Raw genomic sequence first — 17,517 nt, 5'->3', positions numbered from 1 at the left:
TGGAAGGTGTCAACTGCTTTACAAAAATATAACACATTTCTTCAGCACAAAAGTAGTTCTACACAAGAGTTGGCTTCATCTACATTTAAAATTAGTAACTTGGTCTACTCATCAATCTAAGGACAGCAAGGAATTGTTAAGCAAAAAGGATTTCAAGTTGTTTCTAAAGCCAGTATCATTTTCAATCAGTATCTGTAATTTAAAATGATGATAGTCACCTAATTCAATGGTTTCAAACTTTACTTCCTTCAATGCAAGAACAAAGTTACATGAGTGGCAGCCACTTTTGTTCCCATTATTATATTTATGAACGTTTCAATCATTTTAAAACTGTGGCCTACCCTTAAAACACACACAAACACACACACACACACACACACACACACACACACACACACACACACACATCTTGTGGGGCTGTTCTCTGTATGCCTAGTCTTAGTTTAACAAGTGCCAATTTGACGTATCAGACTGTAGCAGATATTATTCTTGAATCTACACCTGCATCTACACACTCTGAAAGCCACTTTGTATTGATTAAACTTCCATAACAAATCTAGCAGCTTGTCTCTGTATTACTTTGATATCTTTATTTTGATCCAACCTGTTGGGAATCCCAAATACTCGAGCAGTACTAAAGAATGGATTGCAAAAGTTTTCTATATGTGGTCTCCTTTATGGATGAACCAGACTTTCCTAAAACTCTGCCAACAAAGTGAAGTCAAGCATTTGTCTTTCCTTCTACAGTCCTTACATGCTCATTCCATTTCTTACTGCTTTGCAATGTTACACTAAGGTATGTACTCAGCCTGACTGCATTACGTAGCAGATTAGTGGTTCTATAGTTGAACATTGGGGGATTGGAGTTTGCTGTCATTCATCACACCAATTAGAAATTTTGTAGAGGTCATCTTGTATCCTGGTACAATCACTCAATGACAACAGATTCCCATACACCACAGCATCATCAGCAAACAATTGTAGATTGCTGCTCACTCAGATCATTTATGTATATAGAAAAAAGTCTGGTTGAAACACTGTATGTGTTAACACCATTAAGAGAAAAGTTAACCAGCTTAAATCTCATTTATAGAGATTTGCCTCAGTTTAATAATAGCTATTTATATCATAGTAAATTTAATGGAAAACTGATTTCTTTTAGAAAGGAAAAGGGACCAGAATTTGTACTATGACATTACAACAGCATCCATAGTAACAAGAACTTCTAACTATATGGTTCAATTTTTTTTTCTGTGCTTAATTTTTGTGTTACAAGAAATTTGACAGATGAAAGGTGTTGTTTGATGCAGTCGACGCAAAACGTTTTGTTGAAAACTATCCAAATGAGATGACAGTTTGCCCATTTTTGGGAAGAGAAACATGCCACCAGCACTAATAACAAAATGGAACTGGAAGTGGAATGGTTGAAAACCATGGAAATTTCATAACTGAGAGCAAAGTTTCTTTTAAAAGACACATGTTGAGGAAATACAAGAGAATGACAAGAAGAATTTTGTTGTTATTTTCTAATTCAAAATTCAAGGAGGGAAGAAGGAAAGCGAGGAAAGGGACACAACAGATTGGGATGAAATCAACATTCTCAAGTGCAACACAATGCGATTCTTAGTAGAAAACTCAAACTAGGCATGCAGCCCATATGATACATTGAAATTTTTTACTATACAATGCTGGGGGAAAAAAGAAAAACAGTTCACTTTTTCGAAGATTCCAATTTACTGGAGTTGCAACAGTGCATATGTAATACATGAAATGATTACATTTACAGATAAACAGCACAAGCAGTTCTGAGCTACTGGGTATCAACCCATGCTGAAGCACTCATATTAGTATGTGGTGTGGCCTCCATGTTGGCGCATTGATGCTGTGGCATAAGTGGAATATGTGCTAGACATTAATATGTCTGTAGTCCCACTGCTAATAACTGGTTTGCAACAATTTGTGTTGACATGTCTGGGCTCACAAGCCCTCTTATCTGTGCTGTGGTAGGTGTACAATGTAACAATGCCTTTATAATACGATAATACAATATGGGCATCTGAGTTGCGTAGACATCCAGAACCTCATCTATGGGTATGAGAATGTTCACGTGACCACTGATACTAGCAACATCACACAACTGATGCAGCGAGTCCAACCAGTGTGTCAATTCTCCAAAACAACCATTCCACCACTTGGAACGCCACAATTTGGTATCTTTTAAACTCCTTCAGTGGCTTTACAGAATGCACCTCTGTGGCATGGTTGTCTGCTTGCTTCACATGTTTACACCACACTGAGCCTTATGGCTGTGAGCATTCCCTATAAGAGTGTAAACACGTATGGCACTCTGGTAGCTTTGCCACTTTGCTGTCAGTTGTTGGACGATGTTCAAATCATTATCAGTATATCTAATGTCCCCCTAGTGCCATCATTAGAACAAAACTGAAATCACATTTCCAGGTGTAATAACTTATTTGGAAGTGTAATTTCAGCCTCAAGTCACACAAACAGTTTCATGATCTGTTTTGACTTCTTAGCAAGACATCTTCAAATGATTTGAACATGTACATAGCAAACTAGACAATTACAACTGAACAGGCTGTGAGTGTCTCTCCTGGTATGTCACAGATACTTTTTGTAACACCTTGGCAATCAGTGAATTAAGTTTCAGCATTAACAAACAGACACGGTTGTTTTTATCAAACTTTGTCACAAACTCAATACTAGCTTAAACGGTATAGCAGCATAAACATTTTGTCGTATAATCTTGTTTTCCAAGAGCTATCCTGAATGTCCGTGGAAAATTTAGATGTGAAGTCCACTGGCCAGTGACTTACTACGCAACTGCTCCCAGGAAAATATTGCTAGTTATAAAGTACGTCACTGGCAGTATATTTAGTTTGGAAACAGTTTTATGCATGTAACTAATTGTGCTAAAGCCAAAATGGACATTCAAGGACAAGGGAAACACAATGACCATCTCGAAAATGAATTTTTTGAACACCAAAGTATCAATATCAGTTTTGACTTCTTAGTGAATTATATTCAGCTGTTTTTAATATGTTAACTTAGCTTCCAATATGATGGTTATGTTTAATGCTAACATCCTTTGGTGATAACTAAAGGGTTGATCTCAAACATACTTCTGTGGAAATTGTAATAATGACTGAAAATGGTGCAAATGGCAAACAGTCCAATACACATAAAGTTCTTAACAGTACGTTCTCTAAAGTTTTTGGGTGTGTTACTATTTTGTTTTATGGAAGATAGTGGAAAAATTCAAAACAAGAACTGGAGACAGACAAAAGCCTGTACTGGTAATGGGAAGTTGTGGTACAAGAAATGGAAACCAATCACCATTGTCATGGTCCAGAACTCAGCTTATAGTGTGTTCTGTGAAAGGTGTTGAGAAATGAATGAACAGTGTAGCTTTAATTTTTTATATTACGAAATAACTTCTTTGCAAGGATGTGTCAAAAACTGTAATGTACATTAAGGATAAAACAAATGAGGTTGTACAGTTTTCATCAGTCTGGCCTTGTATTTGAAGGAACAGAGGCTCTAGGGGATCCAGCCATTCTGGGTAGGGTTTTACACGGTTTCCCTAAATTACTCAGAAAATGTCACGGAATTTCCTACTATAAAGCCATGGTCATATACCTGTCCCATCCTTGCAAAACTAGGTCCATAAATATGTAGATGACACCTTATACAAATTATGTTTGCTGTTCTCAAACTGTATGCCATTAAATAATTGACAGAAAAGGGCAAAAGTTAGCATAGTCTACAAGAACAACATCCTCCAAAATTTTTCATCCTGCATCAATCAATTGCAGTGTGATACAAGAAAATCTCAAGTTGGTTAAAAAAAAATTACACCTAGGAATTATTATTTTCAGTTTTATTTGTCATTTGTTGCTATTGTATGGACATCAGACAAGCAAATTTCTTTCCTTTCTTCCCATCTCAAGTCATCTATGGGACTTTAGACACTAATCTTTGTTCCGTACTTTCCTGAAACTACAAAGACTTTCACAAAAATAAAATGGATATAAAGCTAATTAGTTTTCTGCTCCAGAGTTTCTCTGACCTCACTTTTCATCTTCATACAGTATACCATATGGTCTGATGCAACAATGTTGTGAAGCAGTGGTACATTACATTTTCAATTCAACTATTAAGGGTTCGGTACAGTTCTATCATTAAACATTATATTCTTTAACAAGAATTGTTCCCAAAATAACTGAGCTGAAACATTATTTCCAATTAGTCCCCTGCACAAATATGTGATCAACAGTGAGGAAGGAGGATACTGATGTACAGGGTATAGCATAAGTAACAAAATGATAACACAAAAGTGCTTTTATGTGTAGAGACTAGTCACTTTAAAAGCAAACACTGTACAGCGATTAGACATTGTTGATGCTTTATTACTGAGATGATTCTAAACATTGTCCTTGACTTTGTGGCGCACTATAGACAGAATGGCTGAAACTTCATGTTGCATTACTTTCCTTAGTCAGTAAGTAGTTTCAGCATGACAAGAAAAGTGCATGAGAGAGAGAGAGAGAGAGAGAGAGTCACAATTCTCCTAATTAGGTGACGTGGGTGTGACTAACTTATTTTACTCTTCCAAGAAAGCAAATGACTGAGGAGCACTTTTCTCAGAACTGAGAGGGAATAAGTGTGGGATTCAGTTACGATATGTTGAAACGGCACATTGTCATCTAACCCATTGAACTCAATCTACTGAACTCTGTGGTATGTCATAACAGGGATCCGGAGTCACTTTTACTAGCAAGCACATTCTTACTTGAAAAAATACATAACCATGTACAGAAATTAAAATGAATACACCAGTGAGACACGGACCAATGTATGATAATGTTCACAAGGCTTACCTACACTTAATACGGAAAATGTTATTTGTTTATAGTGCCACTCAGTCAGTAGAGTGCTCCTCTGTCTTGTTATTTATAATGCACAGTTCTCTCTCATATCTGCCTTCTCATGAATACAACACCTTTTTTAATTTGATTATTCCTTCTCTATTTTCTCAATTAACAATATGGTAGTCATACCATAACAAGTAAATTATTTTACTATGTCTATGTAATATGCACACACAACGTGGCTCGCAAGCTGCATGCAGCTCTTGTGTGAATTTAATGTGGTTTTTCTCAACTATATGTGGCTGTATATGCACAACCTTGTCTTCTTGTACGTGTCAGTTAGTAGTCACTCTAAAAGTGAATAATAATATAAGCGAGTGTGGCTTCAGCTGTCAGAAGCTGCAGACACGTGTGTGAGTGGCGTTTGCGTGCACGTGCACGTGCGTGTGTGTCTGTCGTCTATTTTTGACAAAGACCTTGATGGCCAAGAACTTATACTGTGACAATCTTTTTGTTGTGCCTATCTGATACTCAGCATCTCTGCTATATGATGAGTAGCAACTTTCCTTTTCATACTATTGTTACATTCCATCCTGGATTTTCCATAGTTGTGTTTATTGCTGGTGCCCTAACCATTACAATGCTATCTAAGACACACAAATATCAAGCACAGGATACAGTGTTGAGTAAAGAAAGCAATGTAGAGAGACAGTATAGCAACGTGTCCCTTGTGTAAAATGGTCTTGTCACAATTCAATGTCAGTAATCTGAAACTTTGTCCATGACACTAAGCAGACTGGTTTCAGTGCAGACTTTGCTATTTGTTCTCTGTTAAGGAAGGCTAAACTGACATAATTAAAGGAAAAACTTCAAAGTCACAATAGAAATATGTACATGTTTATAAAGGAAGCAGATTTAACAACTGAAGCTGATTTTTGTCTTGACTGTTAGTATTGCAAAAGAAAAGAAAGAAGAAAAATACCCACTGACAAAAGTATGTGCCATTACACTGATCTCAATTTTTGAGATCATTTGTCTACGTGAAGCACTGTAGTCAATACTCATGGTCATAAATGTAAATATTGGTCTGAACAAACTGACAAATATTTATGTGCACTTGTGTGAACTGCCCTCACCAATTATCAGGTTTCAAACAGCACACAACAAAGATGAGTATGTGCATATGTACATCACAAAAGTAATTTCTTATTTCTTGTTGTGTACTTAAATTCTGTTCAAGGATGTTAGTTTTAAAATAAACATTTCAAAAAATATTTTTTCTTTACAGAAATAAAAATATTTATTCATAAATGTTAACTATTTACCTTTATGCAATAAGGTTCTTGCAGAATTGTTTCCATAAGTTTGCAGCTGCCAACAGGTAAGGTTAGTAACACCCTTTCTATACATTCAGAGTAACCAATTAGTCAGTTAAAGTGAAACGCCGGCCGAAGTGGCCGTGCGGTTAAAGGCGCTGCAGTCTGGAACCGCAAGACCGCTACGGTCGCAGGTTCGAATCCTGCCTCGGGCATGGATGTTTGTGATGTCCTTAGGTTAGTTAGGTTTAACTAGTTCTAAGTTCTAGGGGACTAATGACCTCAGCAGTTGAGTCCCATAGTACTCAGAGCCATTTGAACCATTTGAAAGTGAAACACAACATTCTAATGTATGTAAGTGAACAAACACATTTCTTTCTTTCCCTATTTTTACGCTGTAAGTACAACAAGTGTGAATACTCGGAACACTTACAAAACCACGAAAAAAATATGTACAAATATTTCTACTTCTAATTGATGTATTTACCATACAATATAATATCATAAGAACAAATAAAAATGGTGTAATTTGTTGTAAAGGCAGCACAAGATTTTCTTGTGGTCATCTGTAAACCTTGCTTCTGCAAGGGCTCATATTTCAATACAAATTTCCATTACGAGTGAATATTATTCTTCCTATTGAAATTGTTTAATGTGTTTTGGATGTGTGTGGTTTCTCTTTATAAACAAAGTAGAAATTTAGTCACAACAGCTATAGCTTTGTTCTGCAGAAAATTAAATTACACTGAAACCATTGTATCAATGTATGACAAGGAACGTTGCTACTCACCATACAGCAGAGATGCAGAGTCGCAGATAGGCACAACAAAACGACTCTTCACAATTAAAACATTCAGCCATTAAGGCCTTCATCAACAATAGACACACATAAGTGCGCACGACACCCCCCCCCCACCTCCCACACACACAACTGCAGTCCCAAGCAACTGAAACCACACTGCTAGCAGCATGATGGAAGTGGTGACTGGGTGGGGGCAAGGAGGAACCTGAGGCAGGAAGGGGGAAGGGATAGTATGGTGGGGGGTGGTGGTGGACAGTGAAGTGTTGCAGGTTAGGTGGAGGGGTGGGGGGTGGGGGGGGGAGAAGTAGTGGAAAAGGTGAGAAATAAAAAGACTGGGTGTGATTGTGGAATGACGGCTTTGTAGTGCTGGAATGGGAACAGGGAAGGGGCTGAATGGGTGAGGACAGTGACGAACAAAGGTTGAGGCAAGTAGGATTACGAGAATGTAGGATGTATTGCAGGGAAAGTTCCCACCTATGCAATTCAGAAAAGCACAGGCTGTGAAGTAGTCATTGAAATGAAGGATATCATGTTTGGCAACGTGTACAGCAGCAGGGTGGTCTACTTGTTACTTGGCCACAGTTTGTCAGTGGCTATTCATGTGGACAGACAACTTGTTGGTTGTCGTGCCTACACAGAATGCAGCACAGTGGGTGTAGCTTAGCTTGTAGACCACATGACTGGTTTCACAGGTAGCCCTGCCTTTGATGGGATAGGCAATGTTGGTGACCGGACTAGAGTAGGTAGTGGTGGGATGATGTATGGGACAGGTCTTGCATCTAGGTCTACTACAGGGGTATGAGTCATGAGGTAAGGGGTTGGGAGCAGGGGTTGTGTAAGGATGGACGAGTATATTGTGTAGATTTGGTGGTTGTCGGAATACCACTATGGGAGGGATGGGAAGATAGTGGGCAAGACACGTCATGGCCATTGTCGATTAGATGCACTCAGGAAGCCTGTCAGAACACCCTCCAGTTTGACTCTGTAGGAAGTAATTGTGCTGAGTTTAGAAGTGAACAGTGTTTGCAACATTCTCTCTGGGGTACTCCGATGAAGAGTATGTACTCTTGTTGAACAACTTCAGCCATTTGAATGGGGTCGCACTGCAGATCTGCAGTAAGCTGGATGGATGTATCAACATGCTGTTGCACATGTTGGACACAGTGTATCAGTGGTGTGTTGCTACTTTCTGTAGTGGTCTGTGAAATATTCCCACATCTACAGGCAGTAACTGCTGGCTGAGGATGGTCCAGGGAAGAAATCTGGGCACATGTACCTGCTTTGTAACTACGGGCCATTGGGAACAGTCTGCTTGAGCAGGACTAAGATCATGTTTGCTTCTGGCCATGCAAAGCAACACAGCCAAGCATGGCTACCCTGGTGTCATGAAAGAGTTGACTGGAGAACGGACTGGCACTATGTTGTCTTCAAAGATGACATGAAGTATGCGAGTGATGGCCACACATTTGTATAGTGTAGACCTGGTGAACAACCTACACCAGAGCGCATTTGTCCGTAACACACAGATTCCACTCCATGCTTCATGGTGTGGGAGATCATCAGTCACAGCTAGCAATCACATTTGGTGTTTCTTTGACAGGATGTGCTTATTCAGCAGGACAGTGCACATCCACATACGGCCGCTGTGATTGCAATGTGCTCTTCATAGTGTACAATACCTTTTTTGGAGGAAAATATGCCAGTATTCTTTTCGAGACACTATATATACTGTATTCTTCTAAACTTCGTACCTTAGGTATGTACCTGCTGTGATAGCCATCTCCTCCTCAGTCTGCGTCGACTTCCCCTGCAGGTATGTATCGTAACATTTTAAGAGGCAGACGCTGATTACGTATTCTGTTAATGTTGTTACTATATTTCGTTTTATAGATTTTATTTTCTAATCTGTATATGTTCAATTACTTTCTAATTCTGTCTAACCTACTACATTCTTTCATCAGTCTATGAAATCTCGCTACTAAATTCTTGTTGTTATTTAGAACACAACTCACTTCCATTAAACAATTTAATAGCCTGATCTTCTAAAATTTCAGTCACATCTATGAATTCTGCTAGTTTCTTCTCGGCATCATTAACCGTAACTCACATGTAATGTGATGACCCAGGTAATAGAAACATCTAATATATCCTAATAGTTTATAAGCAACAATTGTTTTAGCTCTTACATGGTCCTTTCCTGTAAAAACAATAATTTTTGTCTCCACTGTTGATATATCTAGGTTATATTCTTCACATATACTGTACAATAAGCAAATTCCTTTTATAGATCATCCTTTTGTTATAAGAGCACTTGTGGATTCCAATATGACACTAACATTTCGATTTAACGCTATATCTGTGGTCCATGTTGCAATTTCACTTCAAATTTGGCCTCGTGAGGTTCAAGGTTAAACTAGTGTGCCTGCCCCAATTCAGGTTTTGATTCTCATATTGTGTTGTCCAGTCATATTAAAACTTATGAGTAATACATTACATTCTTGTGTAACTTCTTTCTTGTTCGATACATGATGTGTTAAGCTATCACTTACAGATAAGAAGATGATTTCCAGAGTACCTTTTGAATACAACTGGTAACTATTCATACAGGTTTTCATTTCTGACAGAATAACAAAGCTACATCTGGGTCCAGCTGTACTCTCTCTTGGTTCCGTGTAGTGAATTTAAATCTACTGCCCAGATGTTTCATTTTTCCCTTGTGCCTATCTGTCAGTCTTTTAAGAACTTTGCTTAATATATCACACTAGATATTGTAGCATGCAGCTGACAGTGATTTTCCTGTTATATCTACAATTTAAATTTACTATTCTTTTTAATAAGTTGCTTCAAGAAATGATTCACATCTCTTAAGAAATATGAGGTGCAACACAAATTTTACCAGAATATATGTGCAGCTTGTGAAGTCTATTTAGTATGACGAAATGCCACCAGGTGGTATCTCATACATCTTTTTTGCGGCAGTGCCTCAAGTGGCTTTGAGCCAAGTGGTCACATTTAGTTTTTACACACATTTCCCTTTGTCGTGTGTTGTGTGTCTTGAGAAATTGATGAAGGCAGATGTCCAGGAGCAACGTGTGTGCATAAACTTTTGTTTCAGATTTTGAAAAACTGCTGCAGAAACACAGAACATGTTGAGCCAAGTATTTGGAGAAATGACTTAGTTTTCAGTCTAAATTTGACTGGTTTAAACATTTTCAAGAGGGCGGAACATCGCCTGATGATGATCCCTATTCAGGAGAGCCATCAACTAGCATTACACCTGAAGATGTTGCTGATGTTCGAAATACGGTGCTGAAAGATCACAGGAATCATAGGACAGTCTTCTGGGATGAGTCAGAAGATTGTGCACAATGAATTGCACATGCTATGAATAGCTGCAAAGTTTGTTCTCAGCAATGAGCGGAAACAGCAACACATGCAAGTCTGCAGAGAACTTAAAGGAAGGCTTGAAAGTGAATTGGACTTTCTTTTGAAAGTTATTACTGGTATGAAAGCTGGATTTTGGTACACTCCTGAAACCAAGCCACAGTCATCACATGATAGTGTCCATCGCCACCTTGTTGCAAGAAAGTGAAGAGTAATGTGAATTCCATGCTCATCTGTTTCTCCGACATGCAAAGAATTGTCCACAAGGAGTTTGTCCTCCTTTGCCAGTCTGTTAGTGCAGTTCTACAGTGATTCCTCAGACAGTTGGGGAAGGAAGTAGGAAAGAAGCATCCAGAAAAGAGATGCAGAGGCAGTTGTTTCCTCCACAATGACAATGCGAGATCCCACACTGCACTGACCACCCATCAGTTTCTGTCAAAAAATAAAATGAATGGCTCTTCATCTGCCATTTTCACATGACCTGGTACTGAGTGACTCTTTTTATTCTCCAGAATGAAACTCAAGTTAAAAAGACATAGATTTCACACAGTTAAGGAGATTCAAGTAGAACCACAGGTGGTACTAAACTGTCTCCAGAAAAAATGCATTCCATGGAGATTTTAGTTCATGGAAAAAATGCTGGGAGCAGTGTACACACTTCCAAGGGAACTGCTTGGAAAGTGATGGGAATGATAAGATCCGTATAAAGTAAAACTGGTGTATTTTAGGAACTTTTGGGTAGCACCTTGTAGACTAAATGTAATACTGGTATCTGGTTCTTTTTAATTTAATTCTGAATTGTTTACAAAATAAAGTATCCTTGTGTTTATGATAAACCTGAATGATTTTCATCAGTACTTGTTAGCTGTACCTTAACAGAATGTTCATCATGATTAGAGAATGTATTTAATGCAGGTTACATATCTGCTTGCTTTGTTTTGTAATAGGAAACTTATTTAAGTTACTGTATAACAGCCAAGAGAGGTGAACTAAAGAAGACTGTATAAAATAACCAAATTGTAACCTGATGATGGATAAAAAAAAACCAAAGCACACCATAACTGAACAATTAGATTTTAATGACACGCTGTGTTGTACTTATTTATTTTCAGTAAAAATATTTGACTTCTGAATTGTCAAGGGACCATAAATGTTGTGTAAAAATCACTGATGGTTACAATGCATGTTTTTCTTCAGAGGTTTCTACAGTCTGTGGACAGCAATGTTTTTGAAGTGCTATTGACTGTTGATTTCTGTCCAAAAGCTCTGTAGAATTATTAGCATTCTGTTCCATTTTTTTATCAGCAACATTTAGTTCATGGATTGTACACAAATTATTGTATTGTTGTGTTTATTGAGAGATATCTTTACTTTAAATCCATAAAACTCAATGTCAAGTCATGCTTCCCAGAATTTGCAGCTGAGAACACATGTAACTTTCTTCAATCTTTAAATAAAAGGACAAAACTGCACTGGAAAAATTCTTAAGAAATGCAGTGTAGCAAGAGTATTTAATCCACCACGAAATATTGGTTTTTACAGGACTGATCTAATTGTGACAGAGGTAACAGAGGGACAACAATAATAGTGTCCATACATGTCTAAACACAAAATGAACTTTCAAGGAAATAATAAATTTTGTATAACTGAATGTCATATAACAAATGTACCAAAATTTATAAAATTTTCTATAACATATAACCTGATGATGGCTGTGTAGCTGAAATAGGCCTATAGTTGAAACAAAAAAATAATGTCTATAGCACCATAATGGGTCATACAAAATTTATTATGTCTTTGAAAGACATTTATTATGCAACAGGCCCAGATGATTACAAAATGAACTGTTCTATGAAATTTTGGGAACACTGTTGAATGTCAGTAACTTCCTGTCACAGCTTTCCATAGCAGTAAGTTCTCCTGAAATTTCACAGGATATTCTACATGCTGGGAAAATTTTAAATATCAGAAAATGAAATCTTATTTAGACCCATTCAATAAGTCTGCCACAGTCACTCAAATATGAAAACTGAATAAATTACTAGTAACTTTAACCCTAAACTGTTCAGAGAATTCAGAAACATGTAAAAACACCAACACAATATCAACTGGAATGAAAAAAGGAAATAATAATGCTCTATAAAATATGGATAACAGTACTAAAAAGCAGGTACATGCAGCAGTCCAGCAGTCTACTATTGGGACATAATTAAAGCAAATAAAAAAGCAAACCATGATGTTGCAAGTAACAATTGTAGCACTAAGTGTGTGCCTGGAAAGTTGAATTTGGAATATGCTGGAAAATGTGGAAGCAAAACATAAGGAAGCAGTATGTTATTCTGGTCTGTGCAAAGTACAAATAATATTTCTTTTCTTTTGAAAAAAACTTTACTGACATGCAATATGTAAATAAGCATTTGTCCACAAAATTTCAGGCATGAACTCAACCCCAACATGTATTCAGTTCACTTTTAATAAAATCACTGTCTTACAGAAGTCACCAGAAAAATTGTTATAGCATGTCACATAAATTCTGATTCTCTAAGGCTACATTTTTATTCATGTTACACCATTTCTTAAATATCTTCCCAAATACAGAACACACAATATGGTATTATTGTATTACCCAAAACTTACTTGTGCAATGTCTTTCTTTGTGCAACAAAAATTAATATATGTAAGATTAACAAAATCAGAACCATAACAAATGGTAACAGTCTTTTCTTCTAAAGTGTCTTGCGATCCCATTGTAACAATCTGCTTCAGCTTAGAGTCTTTAGGAATTTTAGCATATTTTCCAGTTCTCGCATCTCTAATAGAAGTAATGTCCAGCATGTCCATTTCCTGTTTAAAAATAAAGAGTGTCAGTATTTTCTGCAACAGCTAGCATTTGAAACAAAGAAAGAAGTTATTAAGCTTCCACACAGCCATCAAATATAACAGAAACAAGGTTAAGTAAGACACTAAAAATAATTCATATCACAAAATGGCATAACACACAATTAGAGACAGAGACAGAGAGAGAGAGAGAGAGAGAGAGAGAGAGAGAGAGAAGGGGGGAGGAGGAAACAAAGGGAGGGGGTGTCAGGGTGAGAGGGGGGGGGGAGGAGGGGGAGTTGGAATATCTCTGTGTACCAGTCCCTCCAAAGAGGGCTGCTGCTTCTGCCCTGTGAGCTGTCCTGGCGACTGCCTGGTCTCAGTCACCTCATACACTTTTCTGGTCTTCACTGTTAACTCTGACAAGAGCTGCTTACAAAGAATCACTAGTGGGAACACTTTTCTAAGGTAGTTACTCCTCCATCACTAACCCCTTTATTGTGACTGGCAGAGCCCATCTTCCTCAGAGAAGAACCACCACAGCAAACAAACAATAGAAAGTTGTATTTCTTCATGGATTGGTAAATTAACATACCATAAACATCTTTCCTGATTTGTCTGAGTACTATGAATTTGCAGATTGACTGTACGACAAGGGTATTCTTGCCCATAATAATAATGAACATCATGCCAATTTTGCCCTTATGTTCTATTTTAGGATTTCTTTGTCTAACTTGAGTGTGGAATGAGTGAGTGTGAAAATGTTGGCACTAAAAATTTCTTTCTGAAGGTCTCTGCCTAATGTGAGGGTGGAAGGAGTGTTGTCTCTGTTGAGCCAGAGAGCGTACGAACTGTGCGAGTGGCTTCAGAGTGTACGAACTGTGCGAGTGGCTTCTCAATAGACATCAGGGGCAGGTGCCACCTGGCGGTGATTGTGGAGCTGGAAGTTGTATTGTAACGTGGCTAGTAAAGTGAAGATTTGAACGCTAACCCCACATAGTGCATGTTTATGACTTGTGAAGGTTGCCACAAGCTGCATTAACGTCTGTGCCACTCCATGTGGAATGCAGGTCAGTTATAATAACAGCTGCCTTGCAAGAAACCTCGGAGTGGTCCATGGCCCTGTTTGAATGTAGGAGCAAGGAACGTGAACTGTCGAACTAACACATAAGCAGCAGTCGTGGGAAGGATGTCCAGCTACCAAACTTGACAACAGAAATGGGAAGTGACAGTGGGCAGGTTAAGTTTCATAGTTTGCTGAATGATTGTTCTAGGTTAATGTGATGTATAATATGTTAATAAACTGCTCAGCTTGGAAAACAATGTTGTAATGTGTGCTACCTCATTTCAACTGCTAAAGAATTGTTCAGTTTGAAAGAAAAAAAAAAGAATTTTAAGACTGTCATTTTGCTGAACAAACTAGTGGCTGATTAACTGTCAACTTCATTACTGCAATTTCTTAAATGTTGAAGAATATTTTCATTTTGGTATTCAGTTTTAAAAAGTTTAAAGTCTGTCTGATTTGACAGAGTTTTGTCTGTTGGCAAGGAACTGTTTAATTCTTAAATTAGAAGCATATTTTCATTTGGTCATTCAGCTTTAAGATGAGTAAAGATTGTCTTATTGGAACGTGTTGACATTGGAAAGGAAATGTTGCAATCACAAAAGGCTAAGGTTTGCTGTTTTGTGGAATTAACAAATGGAAGATATTAGTTCACTAAACAGATGAGAATTTTTTAATGTTATTTCTTAAAACTAAAAGAAAATTTTACTTTTGTTATTCTAGTTCTAAAAGGGTGCCATATTTTGTTTATGCTTGTCAAGTTAAATTTATTTGCCAAAATAAATTTGTCAAATGTTAGCTGTCTGCAGTGTGCGATTTGTGCTTTTACCAGTAAGTGGGGGGGGGGATGTCTTAGGGGGTTAGTATAATTACATATGTTACTAGCTTGGACCGAGGCGTTACCCATGGTTAAACAGTTATTTATAAATAGATGTTAATGCCGAAACTCACTATGCACGCGTATGCACTATCAGAAAAGCCATCCCTTGTTATATCTTTAAAAGTACATTATAGGTAAAGCTTATTTACAAAATCATCTACATACAGGTATACGACGGGAATTCAAAAAGTAAAGGCACATTTGTGAAAAGCTGTACTTATTCTGATGATAGAAAACTGAAACATGCGTTATTTTTATATGTAATCTCCCTGGACTTCAATGCAGTTTTCCCGACGTTTTACGAGTTTATTTTATTTTATTTTTTTTATTTCATCAGAAAATACGTTTTTCGGTTGCATCTGTAACCAATTTTGCACCGCAGCAATGTCTTCATCACTTTCAAATCTTCTTCCCTGTAGTGCTTCCGTTAAGCAAGACAGGAAACAGCTAGAGTATGCAATGCTCAAGCCTGTTTGTTTGAGACAGATGAGCAACAGTAAGAAAGACTGGAATCCTCCTGTGTACACAATGCTCGAGGCTGTTCATCTGAAAGAGTCAAGCAGTGGGAAGCAAGGTTGGATGATCATGTATCACACCGCAGACATACTTCTGTAAAATCACAGCAACCACAGATGAATTTATTTGCAAAGTTTTCCCAAATATCACAAAGAATTACAAAACTCATCAGCAGCCAAATTTACATGCTATATTAGAGGCCAAAATGAATTATGTCAATGCAAACTCTTTTATCATTTAGAAAAAAAATACCAGGTGAAGCTGATAGTGTAAGGAATCAAGACAAGTTGTCAATTATACAAATGAATACTTGAATTCACTAGATTTGCAGGTTTGCTGCCACATGTTAATCAATGCTTTTCACATTCACAGCTGTACGTATCCTGTTCAACTGTTAGAAAACATTCTGATTTATTCATGTATGCACCAGACAGAGAAACAAAAAAATACTGTGTATTCAAAGCACTTCAATAAACAAAATTTAAACACAAATACTTCATTTCTTCAAATGACATTGCAATGTGTGTCAGGCACTTGCCACTTTAGAATGCAACTGTGGTGGTCCTGACATGAATCCTACAGAAGTCATTAATTATTTACACCTGCCAGTAGCAAATGATTTTTTATGTGAAATAGCAGAGTTGCCTAGCAAGCTCCCTTGCTTTGTATGTAATTTATATTTGATACTATTCTGGCAAGGTCACTCAGTAGAAAGTACTTATCTTCTCAAATCCTCATTCTAAATGACCTAGCTGACATTTCCTATAATTGTGTACAAAGAAATTATACATAGTATTCCAGAGCATCTTGAAAATCTTCTCGTAACTAGCAAAAACACCTTGGTTTACCAAAACTGTTTTATTGTTTACAAATGATGTCTTGAAAGTTGTTGAACATTAGGAAGTTGCCAACTGGCATATTCTGTGATATGTCCAACACTCACCACTATAAGACCATGGACTCAGTATTTTTAATCTTTATCCACTGCTGAATAGATCACTAAACAATTATTTATTAAATAGTTATTAATTATTATTTAGCAACTTATTCAGCAGTGGATAAAGATCCAAGTTTACATCATGATTACACGCCTCTTACTTGACTTCATACCGTAGCTTTGTTAACAAAAATATACTTTGAAGACAAGCCAGAAGGGTTCTATTGATCTCAAACAGCAATTACCACAATACAAGGGCCTCTGAGTGCAGTTTCATATGCTATAGGTTCCTCAGAGATCTGTTCTTGGACCCATTTTTTACATACACTAATATTAATTACTTGGCTTTGTGAGTAAAAAAAATAAATAAATAAATAAATAAAAATTGCAGTTTCTCTAACAATACAAGCATTTTTGTAGAGAATTTAGAACCTGATGTCAATGACATACTAACGGAAGTCAAGGTGTGGTTCAGTATTAACTTACTCTCCATAAGAGCGAGTGAAACTAGTTTCACTTAGTTCCTCAGACACAAAGCGAACACAGAGGATATTGATACAACTGCACACAAACAATTAATAACCCAAGTGTACTCCTCCAAACTTTTATGTGTACATGTTGATAAACTGATAATGTATGTCACATTCTCCAGACACTAAAAAGATGAACTTCAGCACCATTTGCTTGCAGAATTGCATCCTGTCTTGGAGATATCACTACCACAAAAACAGTGTTCTTGGGCATCTTCCATTCTACAATGTGTTATGATATAATCTTCTCAACCAGAGCAGCTATTTCAAAGAAAAGTGTTGTACTGCAGAATGTGGTCTACATCCAAATTTGTCCACGCCTTTTCAATCACAACACAGAACAACTTTGAAATACATATACTGCCTAAGGTGTTCCTTTG

General features: G+C 37.2%; 1 protein-coding gene across 1 annotated transcript in view; it reads right to left on the bottom strand.

Moving 5' to 3' along the window:
* LOC126194771 (1-phosphatidylinositol 4,5-bisphosphate phosphodiesterase classes I and II) overlaps positions 1-17,517 on the bottom strand; it is a 435,021-nt gene that overhangs the window by 299,908 nt on the left and 117,596 nt on the right. Inside the window, exon 4 of the mRNA XM_049933060.1 lies at positions 13,032-13,238. Within this exon, the coding sequence (XP_049789017.1) occupies positions 13,032-13,238 (207 nt within the window). The remainder of the gene's footprint in view (positions 1-13,031; positions 13,239-17,517) is intronic.

This window comes from Schistocerca nitens, chromosome 7 (genome assembly GCF_023898315.1).
Source record: "Schistocerca nitens isolate TAMUIC-IGC-003100 chromosome 7, iqSchNite1.1, whole genome shotgun sequence".
Lineage (NCBI taxonomy): Eukaryota > Metazoa > Arthropoda > Insecta > Orthoptera > Acrididae > Schistocerca > Schistocerca nitens.
The sequence above is the reverse complement of the archived record's forward strand: the minus strand, read 5'-3'. Positions and strand labels throughout refer to the sequence as shown.